The sequence below is a fragment of the Leptinotarsa decemlineata genome, unplaced genomic scaffold, assembly GCF_025532065.1.
Source record: "Leptinotarsa decemlineata unplaced genomic scaffold, Ldec_3_MD MMD2_tig00000008_RagTag_RagTag, whole genome shotgun sequence".
NCBI lineage: Eukaryota > Metazoa > Arthropoda > Insecta > Coleoptera > Chrysomelidae > Leptinotarsa > Leptinotarsa decemlineata.
The window spans coordinates 2,769,328-2,794,312 of NW_027412537.1; the positions used below are offsets into that span (position 1 = coordinate 2,769,328).

A 24,985-nucleotide genomic window follows, 5' to 3' on the forward strand; every position below is an offset into this window, starting at 1 on the left:
TAATTTTGGATCACATCATTGAAAAAATTAGAATTATCACTAAAAACTCGAGAAAATTTCGAATGACGAATCCTTGAACATAAACGGAATATGATAAGCGTAAAACCTCAATTCCAAGTATCAGAAACCATTCAATTACTCTCTTTTCTTTCTCGGCACACAGACTTCCTTTGAGTTTTATCCAAGTCTGTGACGGATGAACAATTTCCGCCAAGGAGAAAGCACAATTATCAGTGGACCATCGGGTTGATGTTCGGGCTGATAAAATAAAATAGACTCCGGGTGTGATCTATTTTGGCGGGGAACTGAGAAGGATGGATAACATTTCATTCAGAGTGGGCATTATTGAGGTTTATCTGTTACGCCTCCGACATGTCGGCGATTCAATTTGTTGAACCCGAATTTCCAGACAATATTATTGATACAAAAATTTGAAGTTTACCAAGAAATCATTTTCGATTTTGTGTTAAAATTTATATTCAGAATATATGGAACAATCTGGAGTAGTCTTCAGTGATGCATTTGTTTATAACAATTTTATTATTAATTTCACTAGTTCGGACTTCCATTGTCTACTATACAGGGTGTCCCTGGACTTCCTCTTTTCCTCTCGGGAATGTATAGATGGGGTCAAAATATCACCAGTACTTCATATAACTTTTTTTCCTAAAATCCTTCGTTACCAAGTAACGGGCCCTCGAAGTTACAAAATGAAAAATGTTTTTCTTTGATAACTTTTCAAGTGAATATTCAAAATCATCCAAATTTTGGTAATTGACTAAACAAATGAATTCCTTCGATGAGCTTTCATGCAGGAGTCAGTTGTTTTGCTACAAAGTCAGGAACGGACTACCCCCGATGGTCCACACCCCAAAACTTTGAAATGACAGATATTTTTCAATATTTTTCAACAAATTAAGGTTACTTGGACAATTTTATGAATAAAAGTACTCGTGTGGAAAGTCGATCGGAGCAACGAGTCTTGATAAAAATGTAGTTTCACTCGACGACATCAAACCCGCTCGTCCACCATTATTTGAAATGAATAATTATCAAAGCAGAAATAATAATGATAACGTTAATTCAACAACATTTATCCTGAGATGTCTACCATTATTCGAAAATATTAGTTTTTAAGGAAAATGGAAATGATAGGTAAAATGTTCATAACGAATTTTATAATGCAAACACGTTTAACTAACGAAACTCAAGAGCCTCAAGAGCAAACAGAAATGAAAAATCTGCTACAGAAACTGCTCGATATGACCACCTTCTCTCTCTATACATTTTCTTAGTCTGCGAAGACACCCTCTCTGTACTTGAAATAGCATTCCAGGGTCGTTTCGTATGGCTTCACAATGTAATGTTATTCTATTCAACAATGCATCTCTTGTGTGAATAGGTGTAGCGTAAACAAGGCTTTTTAGATGCCCCCACAGAAAGAAATCCAATGGATTTAAATCCGGAGACCGCGATGGCCATGAATATGGCCCACCTCTACCAATCCATCTATTGTGGAAAATATGGTTCAGATGGTCACGCACAATCAAACTAAAATGAGGAGGAGCGCCATCATGCATAAACCACATATCTCTTCGGGTTCGCAATGGAACATGTTCCAAAAGTCCATTCAAATCGTTCTGAATGAACTCCAAATAACGTTCTCCATTCAATCGGTCCTGTAGAACGAATGGTCCTATAAGATGGTTTCCTATGATACCAGCCCAAACATTCACGTTGAATTTCCGTTGGTGTTTGGTTTGCAATATCCCATGGGGATTTTCTTCGGCCCATATATGGAGATTATGAGAGTTGATAACTCCATCTCTACTGAAACCTGCTTCATCAGTGAATAAAACTCGATTAATAAAAGTCATATCCTCTCTTTGCCTATCCATGAACCAATTGGCATATTCCAGTCGTGCTGGAAAATCTTGAGGTGTCATGGCATGTACCTTCTGGATGTGAAATGGGTGGAGCAGTTGTTCCCTAATTATTCTATGAATAGTGGACTTGGATGTATGGAACTGTTCTGATAGATTTCTGATGCTCATTGAAGGATCATCAGCGACGGCTTCCAAAATATTTTCCTCCAATACAACGGTACGTACAGTCCTAGGAGCGCCCTCACCACCTCGTTTTGGCAAAACTGTACCTACAATAATATCGAAATAAAACAACGTGCTCAAATTAATTATCAATTATTACATACCTGTCTCCCTCAAGCTGCGATCGACACGCTCGAATGTTTCTCTTGACGGTACCGTTCGATTGGGAAAATGCTTGGAATACAGACGACGAGCTTCTGCAGCATTACAAAATGCTCGTCCATTAAATACATGCATATCTGCATATTCATTGAATGTAAACTGTTCGGCCATATCAAAAAAATTCAAAATATCCTATAGAATATTGACAATACAATTCTAGTCATATGACAACGCACCACTCAACAAAACAAAATCGCATTCCAGTTTCTCATTTTTTATCAAAACTTTCTAAAAGGTTTTTTTGTCAACATCTGTGAAAGAAATGGAACATAATTATTCCCTGGATATTTTTCACCTGATCATGTGCAGCCGTTTTTGTAGTTCATTCGTTTGCTTTTTATTAGTATAGTAAATATTTTTTCCGATGTGCGTTTTTTCAGCTAAATTTAGATTCGTGTTAAAGATTTTTTCCCATAAAATTATAATTATCAGTGAAACTCCTCAACAGTTTAGCTGTGAAGAAGAATTTGAAACATTCGAATGTTGAGTTTCATGAGATTCAGATAACTGATCAACACGAAACGTGATTATTCCACACGTATTATGTACATACAAAATATGGAATGAATTCGATATTTCATAGTAGAGTAGCTTGTTAGTTTAAAAACACCACGAATCTACAGAACTTGATATTTCTTTTGAAAAAATATCTACTATCACAATTGTGACTTAAACTTCCTTATAGGTAATGTACTTTTTGTTTACGACTTCATTTTAGCATACTTTGTATTATTCCTGTTATAAATGTTGTTGAATTAACGTTATCATTATTATTTCTGCTTTGATAATAATTCATTTCAAATAATGGTGGACGAGCGGGTTTGATGTCGTCGAGTAGAACTACATTTTTATCAAGACTCGTTGCTCCCATCGACTTTCCACACGAGTACTTTTATCCATAAAATTGTCCAAGTAACCTTATTTTGTTGAAAAATATTGAAAAATATCTGTCATTTCAAAGTTTTGGGGTGTGGACCATCGGGGGTAGTCCGTTCCTGACTTTGTAGCAAAACAACTGACTCCTGCATGAAAGCTCATCGACGGAATTCATTTGTTTAGTCAATTACCAAAATTTGGATGATTTTGAATATTCACTTGAAAAGTTATCAAAGAAAAACATTTTTCATTTTGTAACTTCGAGGGCCCGTAACTTGGTTACGAAGACTTTTAGGAAAAAAAGTTATATGAAGTACTGGTGATATTTTGACCCCATCTATACATTCCCGAGAGGAAAAGAGGGAGTCCAGGGACACCCTGTATAAAATTATGTGAAATCCCTGAAACAACTAAAAAAAAAAAGAATTGAAAATGAATAGCTGAAAATAACAATTATATTAAGCAAAATAAACCTGAAATGAGATAATAGTGAAATAAAATACAAGTAAAAATAGAAAAATTGAATAAATAAAAATATAGAAATGAAAAAGGAAAATAAAAATAAAAAGTGGAGATATTCCAAGTCACCTTAGTTCACGACGTTTCGATTGTTAGTATCTTCAATTGTCTTCGGGTGATGACTTTTTAGCTGTTTCAGGGATTTCAAATCATTTTATATAATAGACCATGGAAGTCCGAACTAGTGAAATTCATCATGAAACATTGTCAATCACCTTCAAACAAATTTTATCATTAATTACCCTCATGCAGACGAAATTTATTTCAAGTTTATGGGTTAGTGGTAGAAGGTGAAAGTGGAACTTCTGGCGTAGAATAATTTTTGAAATTTGGGAACATACTATCAAGTGGTGCCAAGCTGAGATCATCCACAAGGAGAAACACTGGTTTAAGAGGAAGTTTAAAGACGCTGCATATATGTTGTAGATGACTAAAATTCAGCCTAACCTCTGGCATACGATGAATATAATGAAAACACTTTCACCAACCGTCAACAGGATAACTAAATTTTAGTCATCTACAACATGTATGCATTCAGCCAAGCTAGCGGATAAACGGTCAACTCCCACTAAATCGGTGAATCGGAGAGAGGAAAGAGAAGATAGGTGAAAAAGTTCGTAAATAGTGATCTCTCGGACAAATAGTCCAGTCATTACCCGAAGACGATGGAGGATATTAACAATCGAAACGTCGTGAAGTAATGTGAAGTAACTCGGTTTGAAATCTTCATTTTTATTTCGTTTTTGATTGTTCAACTTTTCGCTTTTTTCAGTTGACTGTATTTTGTTTGACGGTTTATTGCTCAATATAATTGTTTTTTAGCTATTTATATTAATTTTCAATTTCATTTGTTTTTTCAAAGATTTCAAATCGTATCATATGATATTAGACAAGGGAAGTCCGATCTAGTAAAATTCATGAAATTATGCTTAGGGTGAATGAAGTTTGGTTATAATAGTTTTTTGGATAAAAAACGGGATAAAGATGAATGGGACATATAAATACAGGAAACACTGATGGCTTTCGTGTTTGTGAAAAAATTAGAATAATAGAATTTTCAACTCTGGCATACGATAAATATAATGTAAACATTTTTCCCATCCGTCAACAGGATATGGTTGAAACTAAATTTCAGTCATCTCTCTATGACTTTGAGTTCATAAGTACAACGTGCAACGAGAGTCATTGTTCTACTTCTTGTGTTCGGGAAGAGAGTTGTCATTAGAGAATTTTATCAGTTATTTCATGCTGCGAAATACTTTCTTTGCTTCAACTAGTAGAGAGAACAGAATCACTACAGACAAAAACAGACGTTTCGGATACAACATTTCGACATTCACAAAGCATATTTGAAAAATTTAACAAAAAACAATGATACAAAAAAATATTATTTTTTCAGAGGACAATCCCAAACAGTATATTCAACTGACTGAATACGGATCATCCCAAAATCCAGTAGCAAATGGAAGAATAATAGTGTTATTATTTATACAATGCATCTCCTAACTGGAAATGATAAGTTCAACCTAGGATATTATATTGATTGCTGGAAATTTGAAATGAATATTTTTAATATTTTTTCAAGGTTTGATTCTAATATGATAAAATACACATATTTTTTTGCGCCAGTAAAAATAATAGCACTCACCTACAGAAGGTAAATTTGGGGTGGTCACCTTGGGCTTATCCAAGCATTTACATGTTTTTTCCATCCGACTATCCGATGGGCATGTTGTCCTGCATGCACTACATTGCACTGAAAAAAAAGCGTGGCCTCAGTATTCACATTATTGGCATTATAATTGAAATTAAGTCGAATTCATTGAAACTATTGTTGTAAATCATGCCCAAAAGAAAATAACGAAGGCCGCCACTGGTAATCATGAACCAATTGTGATGTAGTTAAGAGCGCGAGAATGTTCGATGTTGGCTGCCGCTCTACATGTAGCGAGAATAATGCTACCGACTTCGATAGAATTACGAGGACTGTTCCAGCGCCATTGATTGCCAAATATAGGCGCCTTCCACTTGTCCATCGAGACAGTCAAGTGGAAGTTACAGTGAGGTACGCGGAGCGATCTAGTAAGGCAATAGACATTCGAATAATAGTTGAAGTTTCAGTTGAAATCTTTGTTGCATTGGAAGAGAAATGAAGTTGAAGTTTGATTATTGTTCAGTATAATGCTGATATTGGTTAACTCACGGGGAAAAACGTAACACTATAATGCGGCTTACGTTTGGTCGTAGTTTTCGAATATTTGATAATTAGTGAAAACTAGTTTTGAAAAGTTTTATGTAGTGAACAGATGTGTTGAGACAATTGTTACGATACTAGAAGTTATCCGTGAAAATAATTAAACAATTTTCACAAACATTTCTTATTTCTGCTTGTGAAAATTGGTAGGTTATTATCAGGGATAGTGTTATTGATTTTCATCCAGTAACAGGTCAGTCCATTCAAAATCCATCACTAAAAATTAAACAATTGGTGATAATTCAACTAATTTTACAATGAAAATCATCGTAATGATCGTGTTTTCTCTCTCTCTATTTTGGATGGTCGTTGCTTATCTTCAGGCGCATTTGACCAATGCTCCTCCTATTGGTTAACAGGGGCTTTGTCGGGGGGCGCAGCGGTCTTGCACGAAGCAATGCTGCCACCCATTTTTTCCAACTTTTTTTTCATTATGAAAACCCCCCTTTACATGGTTATCTGATACCGGTGTGAATAAAGGGGACCCTTTATTCACACCGGTGAATGAAGGGTCCCCTTTATTCACCAAAAACGGAGCCCCACGATAGCACATGGCATCCTCGTATCTTCTTTATGATCGGACGTTATTAGGATGTCCATCCACTACCACAGCCACCACGAAACTCAAAAGGTGTTTTCAATGAAGGTATAGAACTTCAAGTTGGTAACACTTTTGTAACTGGCGCCCATTTTGTCAGCTGTCAAGTGATTTATTTGGTTTGACATTTCAACATGAAAAGAGTGACGCCAGAACAACGCTTCCAAATTGTGCATATTTATTTTCAAAATTACACAACACAACAAAAAAATATTTTTTGAATGTTTCCTACACTAAATTAGTCAATTTCTACTAATTTTGGGGTGATAAAAACGAAAATAACAATGAAAAATTTTTATTGGCTCTGGTTTTTGAGATACACAGTACTTAATCTTGAAGAGTAGTTATACTATACGTGAAAAGTGAAAGTACATAAAACAATATTGTTATGTTTCTTTTAGAATATTTTAAGTACAAAATTAATAAAAAAACATTATTCTTAGTGTTTTGACAAATAAAAGAAGTTTGTACCACCAAATTTCAATTAAGTCCATCCGATTCATTGTAAGATCGCTGTCGTTTAGCTTGTCTTTTATAAAACACTTCTGGAGCATCCCTACACACAGACCAGCAGTAGTCTGCAAGCATTGCTTCATTCCAACGGCCCTGATATCTCTGTTCCATTAAGGCAATGTCTTGATGGAATATTTCTCCATGACTCACAGCTCCACAGTTTTGTGGGAAGAAATTAAGATGAGAGTGAAGAAAATGAATTTTTAAGGACATGTTGCATCCAAGTTGGTGGTAAGCTTGAAGAAGCTCTTTAACCAATGCTGTGAAGTTATCAGCTCTTTTGTTACCTAAAAACCCATGTACAACCCCCTTGAAGGCTTCCCAGGCTCTTTTTTCATTTCCTGTTAAAATCATGTCAAAAGCAGGATCATTTACAATTTCACGGATTTGAGGCCCAATAAAGATGCCTTCCTTGACTTTAGCATCACTCAACCTGGGAATCTTTGCTCTCAAGTACTTAAAAGCTTGTTCTTCCTGGTTCACAAAGTTTTTCATTAGTCCCAACTTAATATGTAATGGGGGAAGGAGAACATCCTTAGGATCTACAAGAGGCTCGTAAACTACATTTTTCTCATTAGGGTTTAGGTCTCGTGTAGGCCAGTTCATTTTTTTATAGTGAGATTTTCTATCCCGACTGTCCCACAGACACAAAAAACAACAGTACTTGATGAACCCTAATTGCATTCCTAGGAGTATAGCAATGACTTTCAGATCACCACAGATGTGCCACTTGTGTTGTTCATATTTGATTGATTGGAGAAGTGTTTTCATATTTATATACGTTTCCTTCATGTGAACTGCATGACCTATAGGAATAGAGGGTAGCTGATTTCCATTATGCAGAAGTACAGCTTTCAAGCTTGGTTTTGAAGAGTCTATAAACAGTCTCCATTCAGATGGAGTGTGATCCAAATTCAAGTAGTCCATCAAACCATTAACATCAGAACAAACTACGAGGTTTTCTTTTTTCTCAAAAAAAGGAAGCAAATCTTTATGACGATGTCTGTACTGAGATATTTTCACATCATGTTTTAGAAGATTCCACTGTTGTAGTCTTGACCCTAACAGCTCAGCCTTTTCCTTAGACAAGCGAAGATCTCTTATAAGGTCACTCAACTCTGCTTGACTAATTCTGTGCGGATCACTAGACCTATCGCTTACCTCAAAATCAGGGTCATAGGATGTAGAAGGATGGGTTGCTCCTTCTAAACAGTCTTCATCACCTTCCTCTGAAATTTCATAGTTTTGGGGTGGAGAAGGGACTGCCAAATTGTCTGAGTGTGGTACAGGCCGAAGAGCAGATGGGAGATTAGGGTATTTAACCGTTTCTCTTTTCTTCATAGATAAACCTTGCTTAATGGGAGGAGTTAAGCAGAAATAACAGTCGTCTGTATGATTGATAGGCTCACGCCAAATCATAGGTACTGCAAAAGCCATTGCCCGGTTTTTATTTTTCAGCCACTCTCGCAATATGACGGAACAAGAATTACAACATATATGAGGAGCCCATGATTTATCTTGGTCCCCAACTTTCACACCAAAATAATGTTCATAGGCTGTCTTAACGATAGGTGTCATTTTACGTTTCTGAGCCTTAAATGTTATTTCACCACATATATAGCAAAAGCTATCGACAGAATTCACACACTTTCGAGGCATTTCAGATCAGCACTTAAATTAATTTAAAAATCAACTTCACACGATAATTTCAATAGCAACCACGTGCGTACAATTGACAAACTCACATAGGTTATGTTTACTACTTAAGAACAGCTGATGAGAGGGGTGTTATGTAAACAAACATGTGTACCAACTGTTGGTGATGAAATATTTCATTTGTTGAAAACTCAATATACATATATATAATATAATGATACTATATCTTGAAAACAAGAGCTAATATATAATTTTTATGGTCACTTTCGTTTTAACACGTGGAAATACATTAAAATCATCTAATTTCAACCCCGAAACAAAAACTTTATTGTGTTGTGTTATAGTTCTGTTCAAAATACGTATCGCGCACTACGTCAATTTTACGGTCAACATAATTAATTCGATAAACTTTGAAACGTTTTCGCACCACGTTTACTCTAAATGATAATACGCATCCACAGAGACGTTGTACAGTGCGTACAGAAAAAGTCAATACTGCTGTAGAGCGTAACGTAGAGGAAGCTACGAATCAGTCTATCCGCCATCGTACACAGGAATTGGATATGTGTCCCTCCACTTTATTGAAGGTTTTGCGGAAAGGTCTTAGTTTGCGTTTTTACAAAATCCAACTCGTGCAAGAATTGAAGCTACACAATCACCTAGCAAAGCGTAGATTCGGTGGATGGGCCCAAACTGATTGTTTGGTGTGCTTCATGGGCTGGTGGGGCCATTGGTCCGTGGGTACTTCTTTGAAAGCAATGCAGGTCAGAACGTTACAGTCAATGTTGGCCGCTATAGGGCCATGATTACAGACTTTTTCGATCCTCGATTGAACAAACATGATGTGTAGGAGCTGTGGTTTCAACAAGACGGGGCAACATGTCATACAGCACGTGCCACAATTGAATTTAAGTAAACGTTTGGTAACCGCATAGTTTCAGGTTTCGGACCCGTGAATTAGCCTCCAAGATCGAGCGATTCAACGCCGCTAGACTATTTTTTGTAGGGATATGTGAAGTCGCTAGTCTTGCACCATCCGTGATCAAAACGTCAAGCGTAACGTTGAGACTGGTCGGTAGCCAAGCGGTTCGGCGTGGGTGCTTTGTTCACTCACTCGAATTGACTGCCGTGTTAGTCGGTGGTTCAAGCCCTAGTCTGAACGATCGATCTTCACTTGCTACCATCCAACCCGTGTTCAGAATCACACGTTAAAAGGTAAGACCTCGTTAATCCTTAGCTCGCACAAGTTTCGACTTCTGAGGGTCGTCGTTCGTAGGGGTGCGACAGCTGGTTAACGGAAAAACAGATTTTGAACAGATTTTTTTAAACAGAATAGTTTAAATAGAACAAAAAACTGTCTAAGACCATCGCATGATGAATGGATCCGTTATATGTGGAACGGATCAAAAAAAAGTGTATGCAAAATCCTACAAATACTTTGGTGACTGACGTTGATCTGTAGAGATAATTTTCGAGTACCTCTTGAAAAATGGGTGTCAACTTCTTGAATAATTGCCTCTTCTCACTTTGATGTCTGTATTGTTCTCGACTTACCAGAATGTTCAGCATGTGCAGCGGGAGTTCCAGTTCCAGATATTGATCTTGAAAAATCAGACGGGCTTCTGTTGCATTGTCATTACTAAGCGCATGAATGAAATGTTGATAGGAGTGGTGTTTACGTTAAATGTGACTACTTTTGAAATATAGATCGAAATTCAGTTATTGCTGCTATTTTTTCAATATACGGTTCACACACAAACTCGCGAGATCAGAATTGTTCTATCCGATTTTGATATTTATTCTGATAAAACTAATGGTATCCAATGATGTTTTTCATAAATATCAATCCGGTAACCCTCTGCTGCGTCACTGATATGATTATTTCAAATATGAATATATCAAAATGAGCCCTTCAGTACTGTTATCAAACGTAAAGTTTGATCATAACCAATGAAATATCTACTGAGAAACTGATGCAAAAGTTATTTTTTTAGACCATTTAAACACGAAGATATTCGCAAAACAAAGTCATTCGGGACAAATGTTCAGTAGAACTTTCTCTCTGAAATGTAACAAAGGAATCACCGCACGAAATTGAATTATTTAACTGAACACCTTGTATATTGTCAAGCAGTGGCCTGTGCGTGAGCCACTGACAAAAAACGAAGAGGCAACAAAGCGTCACACGGAAGCGTGAGACTGCTTTCGAAAAATAACAACAGACGAATTTGATGAATTAATAAGAATGTAGGAGTATCATATAGATATCAGACAGCGTCTAGCTGAGACTTTTCAACCTGTCTTACAAGGAAGGATTTTTTTTTATTTATGTTGGAAGATTGCTCGCGTTCAGCCGATTCCCGAAAAAGACAAGAAAAATCTTCCAAATTACTGTTGACCAGTCGCTTTGCTGTCAGTGATATAAAAATCATGGAGGAAGCCGAAAACCACCATATCTTCAAATATTTGGAAAGCTTCAAGATCTTGAGTGAATATCAATATGGCTTCAGGAAACAAAGATCAACAGGCGACCTTTTATCGCATGTCACCCATATTTGGAATAACGCAATCGTGAAACTTGGAGAGTCAAGAGTTGATGCGATTGATATTTCAAAGGCCTTTGACCGTGTGTGGAATGAGGGTTTGCTAGCCAAACATCGCAGCTATGCGATGGCCCTCAAGCTTCCTGAAAAAACGTTTCCTGCTAGTGAGTGTCGTTGGATTTCTCGTTGGGGTTCACAGGAACCCATATTGTCTCCAATCCTCTTTTTATTGTACATCAACGACTTATTGGGAACAACTAAGAATCCAATAAGTATATTGCTTTGCTGACGACAGCACACTTGTCTCATCATTCCACTTCCAGGACATCGACTGCAGATGCACATTTTCACCGGCAGCTGGAAATTGCATATCTCATTCAGGATCTAGAGGTGATTTCGAATTGGGGTGGAAGGAACCAAGTTCGATTCAATGCACGAAAACATAGGGATCGGCTTTCACCAAAAAGATGAATGTCTCCGAAGCGGATAAGTTTGTTGGCGGTTGAAAATGGCACCAATATGTCTTGGTACCTACAACCATGCCGCTGAAATTGCAACGGCTGCTTCACTAAAGCTTCAACTTTTGATCAGACCTTCTTTGGAGTATTGTTCTCATGTATGGAGCTCCGCTCCCTATAGATATGAATCCCACTAGGTATGACTTCATCGAATTGTCTATGATACTCGTATTCGGAACCAATAGTTGAATTCAATTTGAAGCTGGCAGAGGTTCAATCTCAAAATCGCAGCGAGTAAAGTCGCTTGGAAATAAATTAGTTAACCGAGTTCCCACGTTCTCATTTATTTCAGACAATATTCTTACATTTCAGTGAACTTTTTAATTTTCTCAAATGAAAGTTTATTGTAGCACTTCATTTGTGAACGTAATAACACACTTAAATGAAAATGAATCGATAAAACTCGAGAGATTCGCAATTTCACCTTGCGCGGATGATATCGAAGATTAACTGAATACGGCATATTGCAGAGAACATTTGCAAAAAACTTTCTATATTGAATAGAGTAGATTGAGGTTATTGACTAGTTTCATCATGGCATATTTATATGATGAATAACATTGAGGAGTAATTGAAACGTGGGAAGACAAAAAATTTCCGCATGAATGAAAAACGGGACAATTTATTGCACGAAGTATGCTGCTGATCTGCAGTGTATGACGTCCAGTGTTCAACTGCTTTTTTAAACAAAACAAAGTGAAATTTTGGACATTTGAATTTTTCAGATCTATACTGAATTCACAGTTGATATTAACGCTAGCCATGCTAAAAGGAAAAACTGGAACCTCTGACATAGAATAAATGAGAAAAGCACTTTTTCCAATCTCACTTTTGTTCACATCATGGAGAAGCCAAATTCGTTGGTGAAATGGGCGTCGAGAAAAGTGTTGCATTTCTGGTGATTGGAAAACGTGTTCGTTTCTGGACTAGCCAGGAATTTTTTTTTCTCAAATCTGAAATATCATTGGACGAATTACCCATGATGAAACCTAGTACAGGGCTATTAATTGGACGTCATACATTTACAGTACACCTATACAAAATATGAATGTATAACGAAGACCACAGCTACAGACAGGACAGATGAAATTTAGAAGCAGCTCATCTCGCCCAATGCATCCAGAAGGAGAGCTTTTTATGGACAAAACGATAAGGTTTCGAAAAACATGGCGAAATGATAACAGACTGATATCGGAGAGTACCTTGTATTACATCGAATGTTTCGGTAGTCAATCAGAAACATAAATTTACATAATTCAAAACTCCTTTGACATCTGTCGAAGAAGTTGAGAAATAAATAATAAGCAAAGAAATAAGTGCATATTTATTTGAATTTTTTATCCATATTTGAAGACGAGGGCAGATTTTGATCTTCGAAACGTTAAGATAAGTATTGTATTATTTCTTAGCATTTTTTTTGATAGGCAAAATTGTTAGATACGACAAGATACTGATGAATAGAACATTTTTGTTTATGAAAAAATACTTTGATTTTCGTGGTAAACCGAAAAGTTTGCCCTTCCTACACTTATATAAGGTCTCCATTAAACTTTTCATACCAACTCCAACATTCTGAGTTTCGCCGAAGATACTGTGTTGTTTTGCGAAGACGAAAACTGGTTTAATTTGAAACAGAAATTAGAACATGGCCTTCATCAAATCAAATTGTGGTCAACCACATGCTCTTATATATTAACTTTGAGAAAACCTATTACGTACCATTCAGTAGTTATGACAACTATCTTCCAGAATATGACATCAAAGTCTCCAATACGGAAGTCGTCAAACCCTCAAAAAAAATAAAATATTTTGGAATAATTTTAGACAACAATCTCAGATGGAACCATCACATAGACCACATAGTTAAAAAATTAAGTTACATACTATACAAATTCAAACGGATAGCAAACATACCCAATCAAATACAGAAAATTATGTTATTTAAGAGTTTAGTAGAGCCCCATCTGAGATATGTTATAATCGGTTGGAGTGGAGTGTCGAAAACTCATCTATATTCTCTTGAGGTTATGCAGAAGAAATGTATAAGATATATTCTACAGAAAGGTTACGACTACCCTTGCGATCCACTTTATTCAGAATCTGGAATATTTGATCCCAGACAGCTGTGTTTTATAAATATTACTGCTGTACAGCATAAAAACAAAAAAGTGAATTAACTAGGTACTCATCACCACGGAATCATAGTATCGTCATACCATTATTCAAAACCAAAACTCTACAGTTTTCTTCCTGAAAATTTAAGATGCGAATCTAATCTCAAAAAATGTATGACAATTCATGTCAAGAATGTACCACGAGCAGAGATACATAGACAAATATAAAAATAAATACTTACTTCCACGAATGTGGAATTGTGTATTAATTTGATTGTACTCTGAAACACTTATGATTGAAATCTCTATATCCATTGATTGTTTAATTTATTTATATTCTGTTCAAATGTTTCCAGTTCAAACTTATGTTTATATTCATACTGAGTACCCATTCAATACATTAGTTTATTTTTAATTCTTCATATTCTGTTCAAATATGTCCAGTTTAGACCTTCATTTATATTTATATCTAGTACTTATTCTAATAGATTGATTGGTTTTATTTATTTATATTCTGTTCAAATGTAGCTATTTTAAATTTATATCATAGTACTTAATTTAATGCATGAATCTCATTCAATGTCAGATTCAGTATTCTCATTCCTTACACACAGGCAGATCATTTTGCCTCGTAAGATGTATTTTATTTGTTCACTGTATGTACATGCATACATACTGTAAACAATCTTAAGAAAGTGAATAAATACATATTATTATATTTTTCAGATTGTGGAAGGTGAGAATACACAAAAGAAGTCGATAAAAATGACAAACAACTAACAAACAAGTGAGCTGCAGGTGATCAGAAGAAAATACTTATTTTATAAAAAGAAGGACCAAACAAAAGTAGTTACGATGGTATTGGTCAGCGAGCAGAATAGCCAATAACAGTGAAACAATATTTAGCTACTGGAAACCCAAGTTCGACTCAACTCTCAAGAGATTTCTGTGGAGCCATCCTATCACCTGATTTATTTGTTAAGCTAGCTGTTTCATCAATTCCGAGGCCATTGAGTATATTTATGCCCAGAATCTTAAAAACAATCTTAAAAAACTGAGTGCCCTCAATTCGAGGAGCAGTTGAAACTATTTCTATCGTCATTCAATTATATTTGTCGCCTCTTTTCAGCTTATTACTATAGAATATCGTGAACCAAAACGCTGCCGAAACAGCCCCCCAAAAATTAACTAGGCATTTGGTAATGATAGTGATAATAAACGCACTGTACGATATTGGTTTGCGAAATTTCGTTCCGGAGATTTAAGCCTCAAAGTTGAGCCCTGAAGTGACGTCAATAGTCGATATCATTCCTCGACCGATACTGTAAATATTGATCGTGAGGATAGTATAAGTGAAAGTGGCGATAACGGTGATGAAGGTGACAAATACTTCGAGCATAACGATCGCATACTGGGAAGAAGAAGCTAACTTAAACCTCCTGAAGGTATTGATGATGCTTTTTTCATCACCACTCATTTGTGATATTAGAGGGGAAGGTGTTATATATGTGTATTTGTATCACCCTGTATCGGGAATCCATATATTGGTATAAAAACCAGCTCTATTTTTATATGTTTGTATTTCAATTTCCTACCCACGACGGTGAACTTAGAGACCATTCATGTTCAAGGTTATTAATAAATCACACTCAAATTAGTGCAGTTTATTATTTATATTCAATTTGAATATCCATTTTGATATCCATATAGAACATCGACCTACAGCAATCCAGGACAAGGATTTGACAATCTTAGTGGAGACTAACCCATCACAATCGCAGCGTGAGATAGCAGAAGAACTGGGCGTCAGCTCCCATGCTGTCTTTGATGATTCAAAACTTATTAGAAATGTCAAAATCTTGAAAAATGGGTGCCCCACGATGGACAGAAATTTTCACATATGGAGGTCTGTGCTTATTTGCTTTTGCACAACCGAAACGATCCTTTGTTCGATCGAATCATTACATGTGATGAAAATTGGATCCTCTACAACAGAAGACGTTCAGGACAGTAGTTTGACACCGATGAAGTAATATCGATGAGCCAAAGGCAAAAACTCAAAAAAGACCATGGTTGGTTACTGTATTTTGGCAGCGGCTGCTCTGATTCACTACAACTTTCTGCAACTGGAGCAAACCAGTTCCATTGTGAGAAAGTCGACGGCACTGGTCAACAGAAGAGGTCTGACTACACGACAGCGCCCGTCTGCACGTTTCACAAATCACCGTCCTCAAATTAAACGAACTAAGCGTCGAAGTTCTGCCTCGCTCACCATACTCTACAGACTTCTCGCCAACCGACTACCATCTTATTAAGTCTTCACTGAGTTATTATAGTAGGGACGAATAAACCTTTTGAAACAACCGAAAACTTTCGGAAGAAGATAGATTCTATCTGCTAGACATTGGATTCAATATTTGCTGAGGCAATGCTGTATTCGATTCCAAAACAAGCATTTTTTTCAATCAATAGAATCTCCCGAAGATAACAACTTGTTTGGAGAAACGTACGTAGGGAAGAGTATTGCAGTTTTGGTGCTTGTTCTGGAGTTATTCTACAACAGAGGTTCCAGATCAACCTTTTATTACCTTTGATTGCAGAAGAACCAAATTTTTCTAGCCGTCAAACTAATAAAAGTCAAAGTTCAGAAAAGTTTCGCAATTCCTGAAGAAACCACAAAAAAGTTGAACGAGCAACAAGAATCTTGCAACCTGAGAATTCAAGAGATGTCTACGTCGGAGAATGTGATAAATTACTAAACTGGATGGCAAAAAACTGTTTGAAACATGTTGGGGGGACTGTGCTGCTCGAATTTTTTCCAAAATCCCTAAGATCTAAATGTTTTATGTTGGGAAGACTTTAATGAAAAAGAATATTCAAATCACTGATTGAATTCAGTGTACTGCACATTACATTACATTATCATTACATTATCATTACAACACATTACAGAATGTGTCTGGGTTTTCAGCTCATTATCCATGTGAAACATCGGCCCTTCCTATAAAAGCGAATGAGAGAGTATGTCGTGTGCTGGAATTCATTGGACAGTTATTCTTCAAAAACAGATATTTAAATAATAGCCACTTTTATATCTCATATTTCACCTATTTTATTCGATGAATAATACTGGAGTTCTATACTAACACCAAACCGTTATTTTTAACACCTCGACACGTGTTTCAATCACCAAGTGATCATCTTCCTCTTGAAGATGATCAATGTTGGGATAAAACTCCAATGATATTCATTACTACTTCAAAAGTTCCAAACAGTGCACCACAAGTTCATTCAATAAAGTTTCCATATTCTCTAGAGATTTTTTTCTGAAAGGTAATCTTGGTCAAAATAGCCCTCAAAGGACGGAATAAATCGAGAGAGAGAAGTACCAATATGAAAAATCACTTTATTTTTCATCCATCGCTCGCAAAGAATAATTTCATTTTTTTTATACGCTTTATATTAGTTTCACCTGTATGTATGTATGTTTGCTTGCTTGTAACTCCCAAGTTCGGGATCTGTATTAACAGAATTATTGACACTATTATTGTTTGCAGATGGCACTATACGTATTCTCACTGATACTTCTTGAACTATTTGCGGGCAGATGACGCTGTAAGTAACCTCCATGATATTTTTTGATCTATTCTCGGGCAGATGGCGCTGTACGTAACGTCTTTGATAGGTTGTTCAGAAGAAAATCAAAATAAAAAATGGATTTTAGGAATTTAAGTGGTAGCGAAATTTTGTACTACAGACGAAATATTTAGATATTCAAATATTTTCAATTACACGTGATTTAATACAGAAAAAAGTTTTGAACGAAACGAAAAATACATTTCAAAATCTAATTCGATTATTTGAAAGCAAACCAGAATATGGATTTCAACAATGAAAACGTTATCGTAAAATGTACACCTAAAAAATTCAGTTACTTAAATATTTCAATCGAATCAGAAGATTGGTTTGAAAAATGAATATAATTTGAAAAACTAAAAAAAAAGCTTTTATAGGATATGAAACTAAAAAAGAAAAAATAAATATAGTTTAAAAAAACTGAACAACACGCTTTTGAAGAACATCGAACTAAAAAGTAAAAATAAATATAATTTGAAAAAATTAAAAACAGGCTTTTAAAGAACATCGAACTGAAAACTTAAAAATTATTTTTTCAAAATAAGCTTCAAACAATAACGATCGAAAAATACTGGTATTATTGTAAAAAAAAGCGTGGACGCTTTATGCCAAATTTTTTGTATATCTATCGCCCACGCTTTTTTCACAATAATACTAGTATTTTTCGATCGTTATTGTTTTATTCTTAGTAAAAAAATATTGTTACCTTTTAAGTTCCATGTTATTCAAAAGCGTGTTTTTTATTTTATTTAAATTATATTTATATTGTTGCCACTGAACGAAAAATAATGATTATATTTTGAATTTTGCTTTGTTTCTACATGAATAGTAGTGAAGCCTGAGGTAAGTACACACCTGCCAACAAAATATTGGCAACATATTTGTTGAACGTATCAACTTGCACGTCTTAACCTAAGCCAGTGTCCAAACCAAACTAAGTTTTGTAGTAAAAATTGAACTTATCAATGCTGCTGTTGCTGCTCTCTTCATTATAGCTACCATACCCAAAAATGAAAAAGAAGATGGTGGCAGAGACAGTTTTTAACAAATGGGACAAGCTATGGCAACAACTCAATGCCAGATTTTCTTTTGAACGGTGCCTGATGGTAACTCAATTTTATTGTCACGCAATGCTGAAGCAGCTTCAAACATTTCAATTATCTCTATCACCAGCTCTTTGGTCAATAACATGTACGCTGCGGAATGAAATAAAAATGAACTACGTTCCATGAAATAACCATAATTTACGTCCCTGCTAGATGTAGATTGTCATGAAAAGGGTCACTAGCGATACCACTTGTTGACCACACCGTATAGACTCAGCGATATTTTTCATGTGAAATGGAAAACATTGATACAAACAACAAATTTCATACCGCCAATGTTGAGTATTCATCAACTAGTTACTAGTTGAGCAGATACACTTCGACAACAACAGTATTAACAAGTTGCCAACATTTTGTAGGTCGGTCTGTACTTAGCTTAAGATCCACCAGCAAATTGTTTGTTTCTTCTTCGAATCTGAAATGTTTTCATAGCGCCTTATTGGCACCAGTAAAATACTGACAAACTACTTGGGCGATTGGAATAGACACAGTGATACCAAAATAACAAAGACTTCGTACTGAGCCATTTTGATTTACGAGTATGTAAATGCAGATGATTATGAAATGAAGTATGTTCATACATAAATTTTTGTTCGTTTTTTTGGTTTGATGGAATAATGGAATAATCAAGTATTGGCTTCTGGCCAGAGTCTGAAAAGGTTACAGACTGCAAAGCCATTCAACTATTTACGATATTACATCGATCCCAGTGGAGTACCTACTGGCTGGTTTCATCATTGAGGTTTGAATAATTAATTTTGTTTATCTTTCAAAACACAACAAATAGTTGCTTCTCTTACTGAGTGCTTCAAATTCTGAATACCATGGACTTTCTCTCATCAAGAGAAGAGCAATACTTATCCTTTTGCAAAGATGCACCTAAATATATATGTTAGGTTTTGCACTGTAATATTATCGGAATAGCTGAAACGCAGGAAGTCCGAGAATTAATGAGACTTTCTCATGAACATTACTTTTAGAAGTTGAAAAGAATATAGTTGCTGTATACATCTTATACTGACCGTAGAAATACAGTACGAAGATGAAGGGGTGAGAGAAGCCGAATATAATTTCATTTATAAACAAGAGAACTGAATCGAAAGGTGAATATTAACTTCGAATACTGAATAACAGGCAAAGAAATTCGTCATATCGCAATGCAAGCAATTACTCCAGGACCGTTCCAGAAAGTATCATGTGTGAAGTACTTCTTTGTCTGAAAGCTGAGCCAATTGAAACTCATTTTATAGGGAAAAAATACACCACGCTTGTATGGAACGAATATGTTTTCGGCCAATCATCCCCATACTTGAGATAATATGATACCGATTCTGACTTATAATCTGATTAAGTTCATTATTTTTTCTATAATAGCCGAAACAAACGAGTTTTTCAATTTTATTATAGTTTTTCTTCAGCAATCCCTACACATGACTAGTGCCACAAAAATTATATTATCATAAAGTCTGAAGCATGTTTTGAATGATATGAATTGGATCAGTCACTGTAATCAATACGAATACTTGTAAGGGAGGGCTACTTTGGAGAATATCACGGATCAATATTAATAATTCAGACATCATTTTTATACCAAATAGTTTGTTTCTACTTTAGAGATATGATATCACTCCATTCGAAGCAAGTTGTCCTATTCAGCCCAGCCGATTCCCATTCAATTATTTTTTTCAGGAACATATGAGTTGCCTACCATGAGTGGTAGGCAATTTGCTTTAGGTAAGCATAATCGAGCAGGTATGTGATGTAGAGATTCAGGTAATTTCTTACAGGTAGTCTCGATTGTGGTTACCTGTAGTATATAAATATGAATGTAAGGATGCTTGGATGTATTAATCATTTGAAAAAGCTAATGTTTTAGCGAAACATGTTATGATTATTTTCAATAAAGTTAGTGGAGATCAAATCGTTTAAGTGTAGTTTGTGAAATTACTATGGATCTTCATCAAGTAACGGCCGAATCAATCAGAAAAAAAAAAAAAAAAAAAAAAAAAAAAAAAAAAAAAAAAAAACATATGAGTAATACGACTAAATATGATCTCGAACATCTGGTATATGTGTGAAAAGTTCATAAAATTCTCATAAAATTTATCTCTGGTCGAACTCCATTTCATTTTAAATTTTTCAGTATATATTTCCTAATAGGAAAATTGAGGTTGTTGGTAGATAATATAACTACGGAAATGCGAAAATAGCGGAAATAACATCCCCAAAGGAAATTGATGATGAGAAAACTAGTACTTAGATATTTCTCCAACTAAATTGAATAAATCATGAAGTATTGAAGTTTCGCGAAACTGAAATGTCTTAAAAGCATTTCCCTCAACATAATATTTTCTAGACGTAATGAAAAATTCGTTTGTCCTTTTCGATAGACCATTTTTCATTCTTTTTACTGCCAGTGAAAGTTATAATCGCCATAAATTTCTTTCAGCTTTTATAACGTTGAGAAAAACTTCCTGAAACCCCACCACTTTGCCGACTTTATCGTTTTCTGATAGATGTGTGGGTCAGATAGTTGAAGTTAGAAACCTCATTCATCCTAGGTTTCATTTGATCTCTGGAATATTATTTCGTTATGTTTTCATTATCGGTGATTCGTGAAGTTTTTTTCAACTAAAATCCAGTAATGAGACGGATTCCTCTGTAGAGTTCAAAATCTAAAGTGTTTTTGGATGGTGATCTTCACAAACTTTTTCGCTGTCGCTCAATTTTTCGTCAATCTCCGTTGAGATAACATATGGCCTTATATAGGAAGGTTCGTGCGGCTAATCAACTGGAACATCTGCCATTATGGCTGCCGTGGAGAATATGTCAGAGAACAGACAGAGAATCAGAACAGCGTCTCCTGGCTTATGAGTGCAGTAAGTACCCCGCGTTTTGAAAAACCTTACTTTCGAAGCCGCTTAGTTTTGGTAGTTATGAAAGTAGCCACAGAGTGATCGTTGATCAGGCCCTCACTGAATTGATGAAGATCCATTATGGTTTTTTAGCGAGGATTATTCTTCCAAAAAATTAAGGTGACGGAACCAATACATATACTCGAATATGTTGCAATCCCGTGTAACGGATCATGTTTTCGACGTTTGACACAGTCTCACACTCGCGAGCTGACAAGATCACTCAGCATATGGAATAATGGGCAGAGAAGTCGAAATTCGAGAATCAAATATAAACGAACCTCACTTGGACTCACCTGTCCTTGAAGAATAAGCCTAAGGAAAGAAAAGCGGCGAAATATCCCCTACCACAATACTACGCCATATATGGGATCGACAGAAAACTCAATCCTCGGATATCAAAGATGAACGCGGCTCTCCAAGGCGGTCAGTTGCAAAGCCAAGCTTCGACCGCCGACAAGATTCGTCCTTCGTTCCATTGTTTTTTACTACAGATTTCACTGAGAGGCAAATTGTTGACATACAGAGCCCAAATACAATACATTCGAAAACCAACACCAGGCAACGTTCTTCGAACCCACCATACGTCTCATCAGTATTGCTAGGCTAAACCACAAATCTTTGAAGTTTGTTAAAAAAGGCTTAAGTCAATATTACACCGTTTTGGAGTTTTTGTGGAGCTTAAGTCAAAATTTCCTGCTCTCTCGATTGATATAAACGGCTTAAGTCTAGGCAATTTTTGCGCCACACAATTTACTATGATAATAGGGAGTTAAGTCAGAAATGCTGAATGATGTTTGATATTAGTGGCTTTAGTCAACATGTGCCCATTGTATCAAACAAAGCATGAAAAGCAAGCCTCTGGTTTCACAGGCTTTTGTCGTATTGAGCCCGTCATACCAACCTAATCTACAAATATCATCGTGCCTTTGTGTTATTTATACCGTGCTGTGGATTAAACACGTTATAACTATTGAGAAAACCGTTTCAATTTGTGTGCTGTTCAATAAAATGAGTAAGCGAGGTAAAAAGCTACTACAAGTAGCATTAAAGCATGTCGATTGTTTACCAGGTATGAATGTTAAGTAAAAATAATTGTGACACAACCTATAAAACTACTTTTGTCCTGCACAGGGCCGTCGTCTCCAATTTCTACAAGTTCTTCATCATCACCACGAAGTTTGCCACCTGGTGTTCAGAATTTTCTTTTCAATTCTGACTTCAGTGATATTGACGACACCTATCAGCCTTCTCCAGTTTCGAATTGATACGATAGCAGTCATTATTGCGATTCAAGCAAGAAAACGCTGGGATGTAAAAAGGGAGAAAATGTAGCTACAACAGGAGGTGTTTCTGCATTTTACACAATAGAGATGTTACACACTTGAATTAAACATACGAATTCATCTCGGAAATATTAAGACCAAATGATAAATTATGTTATTCCACAATCACGCATCAACGAAGAAGATATGGAAGTGCAAGAAAATGCTGGGGGAAAAAATTATTATGAACTCGAAGAAAAAAATATGAAAAAACAAGAAGATGCTGAGGAAGGAAATAATTATGGAGTCGAAGGAAATATGGAAGAACATGCTGAGGAAATAATCGAGAAGTCGCAGAAAGAGCTGGGGCTAAAAAGAAATGGTCAAGATCTATTCGAAATGAAAGAGAACGAAGTTGCTTCACACAGGACAGAGTTATACAAATGTTAGCGAAAAGAAAGTGGAAAGGAGAAAATTAAGACCATTAAGACAATGTCAAAAAAATGTTACCTATCATTGAATTGTGAGATCCGCAAGACGATGTTCACTGAATACTGGGCTCTGGGTACGCCGATAAAAGAGTAGCTTTCATTGCCGGACCCATAACTAGCAAGGAACAGCATAGGAAACCGATATAGGAAACCGGAAAGTGCCAGAAATCGAGAAGTGACGTACCAATATTCTTTTGAAATAAATGGAAGAAGGGTTGAGGTTTGCAAGGACTGTTTCTGCCGAACACTTGATGAGAAAGAGAAATATATAAGAAGGGCAGAAAAAATTTTGTGTCTCGTACAATTTATGAACGAGAATTTCACAAGATGAAGCTATGTTTCAGGAAGTCTTATGTAAATACGTGCGTCAAGTACGACACACTTAACATGCAATTGAAAGTTGCTACTAATTTGAATAATATAGAAGAAAAAACACACGTAGACAATCTTCTGAAGGCCATCATGATTAAGCTACGTTAACTTATGCTTCGAGAAGAGTGAATAAGCATGAGGCTAAGAGTGACTCTACGAAGAAATGTTTTTCTTTCAATCTCCAGCAATGCCCGCCAACCCCATTTCTTGGCTCTTCGGTGGTTTTCTACGAGCGGCAGTTATGGACCTCTAACCTAACCATACACGACAATGCTACTGGAGAGTCAACCAACTACATGTGGCATGAGACAACGGCAGGAAGAGGAGCAAACGAAATAGTTTTCTGTCTATATTATCATTCAGGAAAACTTTTCGATGAGAGGTAACATTTTATTCTGACACATGTGGTGGCCAGAATAAAAATAGTCACGTTGCTGCAATGTTCCTAAAAGCAATTTGTGATTTTCCGCACCTGAACTGCATCAACCACAAGTTGATGGTAAAAAAACGAAAGAAAAAAGTTGACTTTCAGATCTTTCATCCACATGACTGGTACTAACTGATGAAGTCAACAGGAAAAAAAACTATATTTTTGTTTAAGTTGCTTCAAACCTAAACACCTAATTATTTATATAGTTTATCAAGCAGGCATTCTGACATACATATGGTCAATTTGAGAATTAAATCATTCAACATACCTAGGCACCGTACTTCCAAATTTCAAGGATGTTTTTCTTATATAGCCCCTTCTTATCTGAATGAAATTTTACCCCTTTTAAATCATAATATTCATCAATTTAAGAAAGAAATGAAATCACAGATTCTTACTGCTCAGTGCTAATTTAAAAGATTTAAAATTCAATGTACGGTAGTGCAATGAAATTGTTAAATTGACCAAAATAATGTTAAGAAAGCTAAGAGTTATTAGCAACTATATGCTGTATTATTTTTTCTCTTCTCTATCATTGTTATGCTACTAAATAAGTATGTATGAATATAAGATACTAGTATAATTTGTTTTGTGTGGTTCAATAACGCGACTCATGACATAACCTTGAATGTCAAATCTCGATTTTTGAACAAACGAGATTTTTGATTCAATCCCTTTTTACCAAACCTCAAATAAATGTCCATGAAGAACAAGTCTGAGTAAACGCCATCTATAGGACCGATAGGGAAGTCAATCCTCGGATTGACCAAGGCGGTCAGTAGCAAAGCTACCTTTGTACTCAGTAAATCACATTGACACTATAATGTTATGGATTCCTTTGTAGATATGTCATTGTTACAGGTACCTATGAGTAAAAATTAGATACTTAGTTAACTATATTAGTAATGG

General features: G+C 35.7%; 1 protein-coding gene across 1 annotated transcript in view; it reads right to left on the bottom strand.

Annotated features, from left to right (window-relative positions):
* LOC111512485 (uncharacterized) overlaps positions 1-24,985 on the bottom strand; it is a 149,746-nt gene that overhangs the window by 117,089 nt on the left and 7,672 nt on the right. Inside the window, exon 3 of the mRNA XM_074170868.1 lies at positions 5,314-5,421. Coding sequence (XP_074026969.1) covers positions 5,314-5,377 — 64 coding nt within the window. The 5' untranslated portion in view covers positions 5,378-5,421. The remainder of the gene's footprint in view (positions 1-5,313; positions 5,422-24,985) is intronic.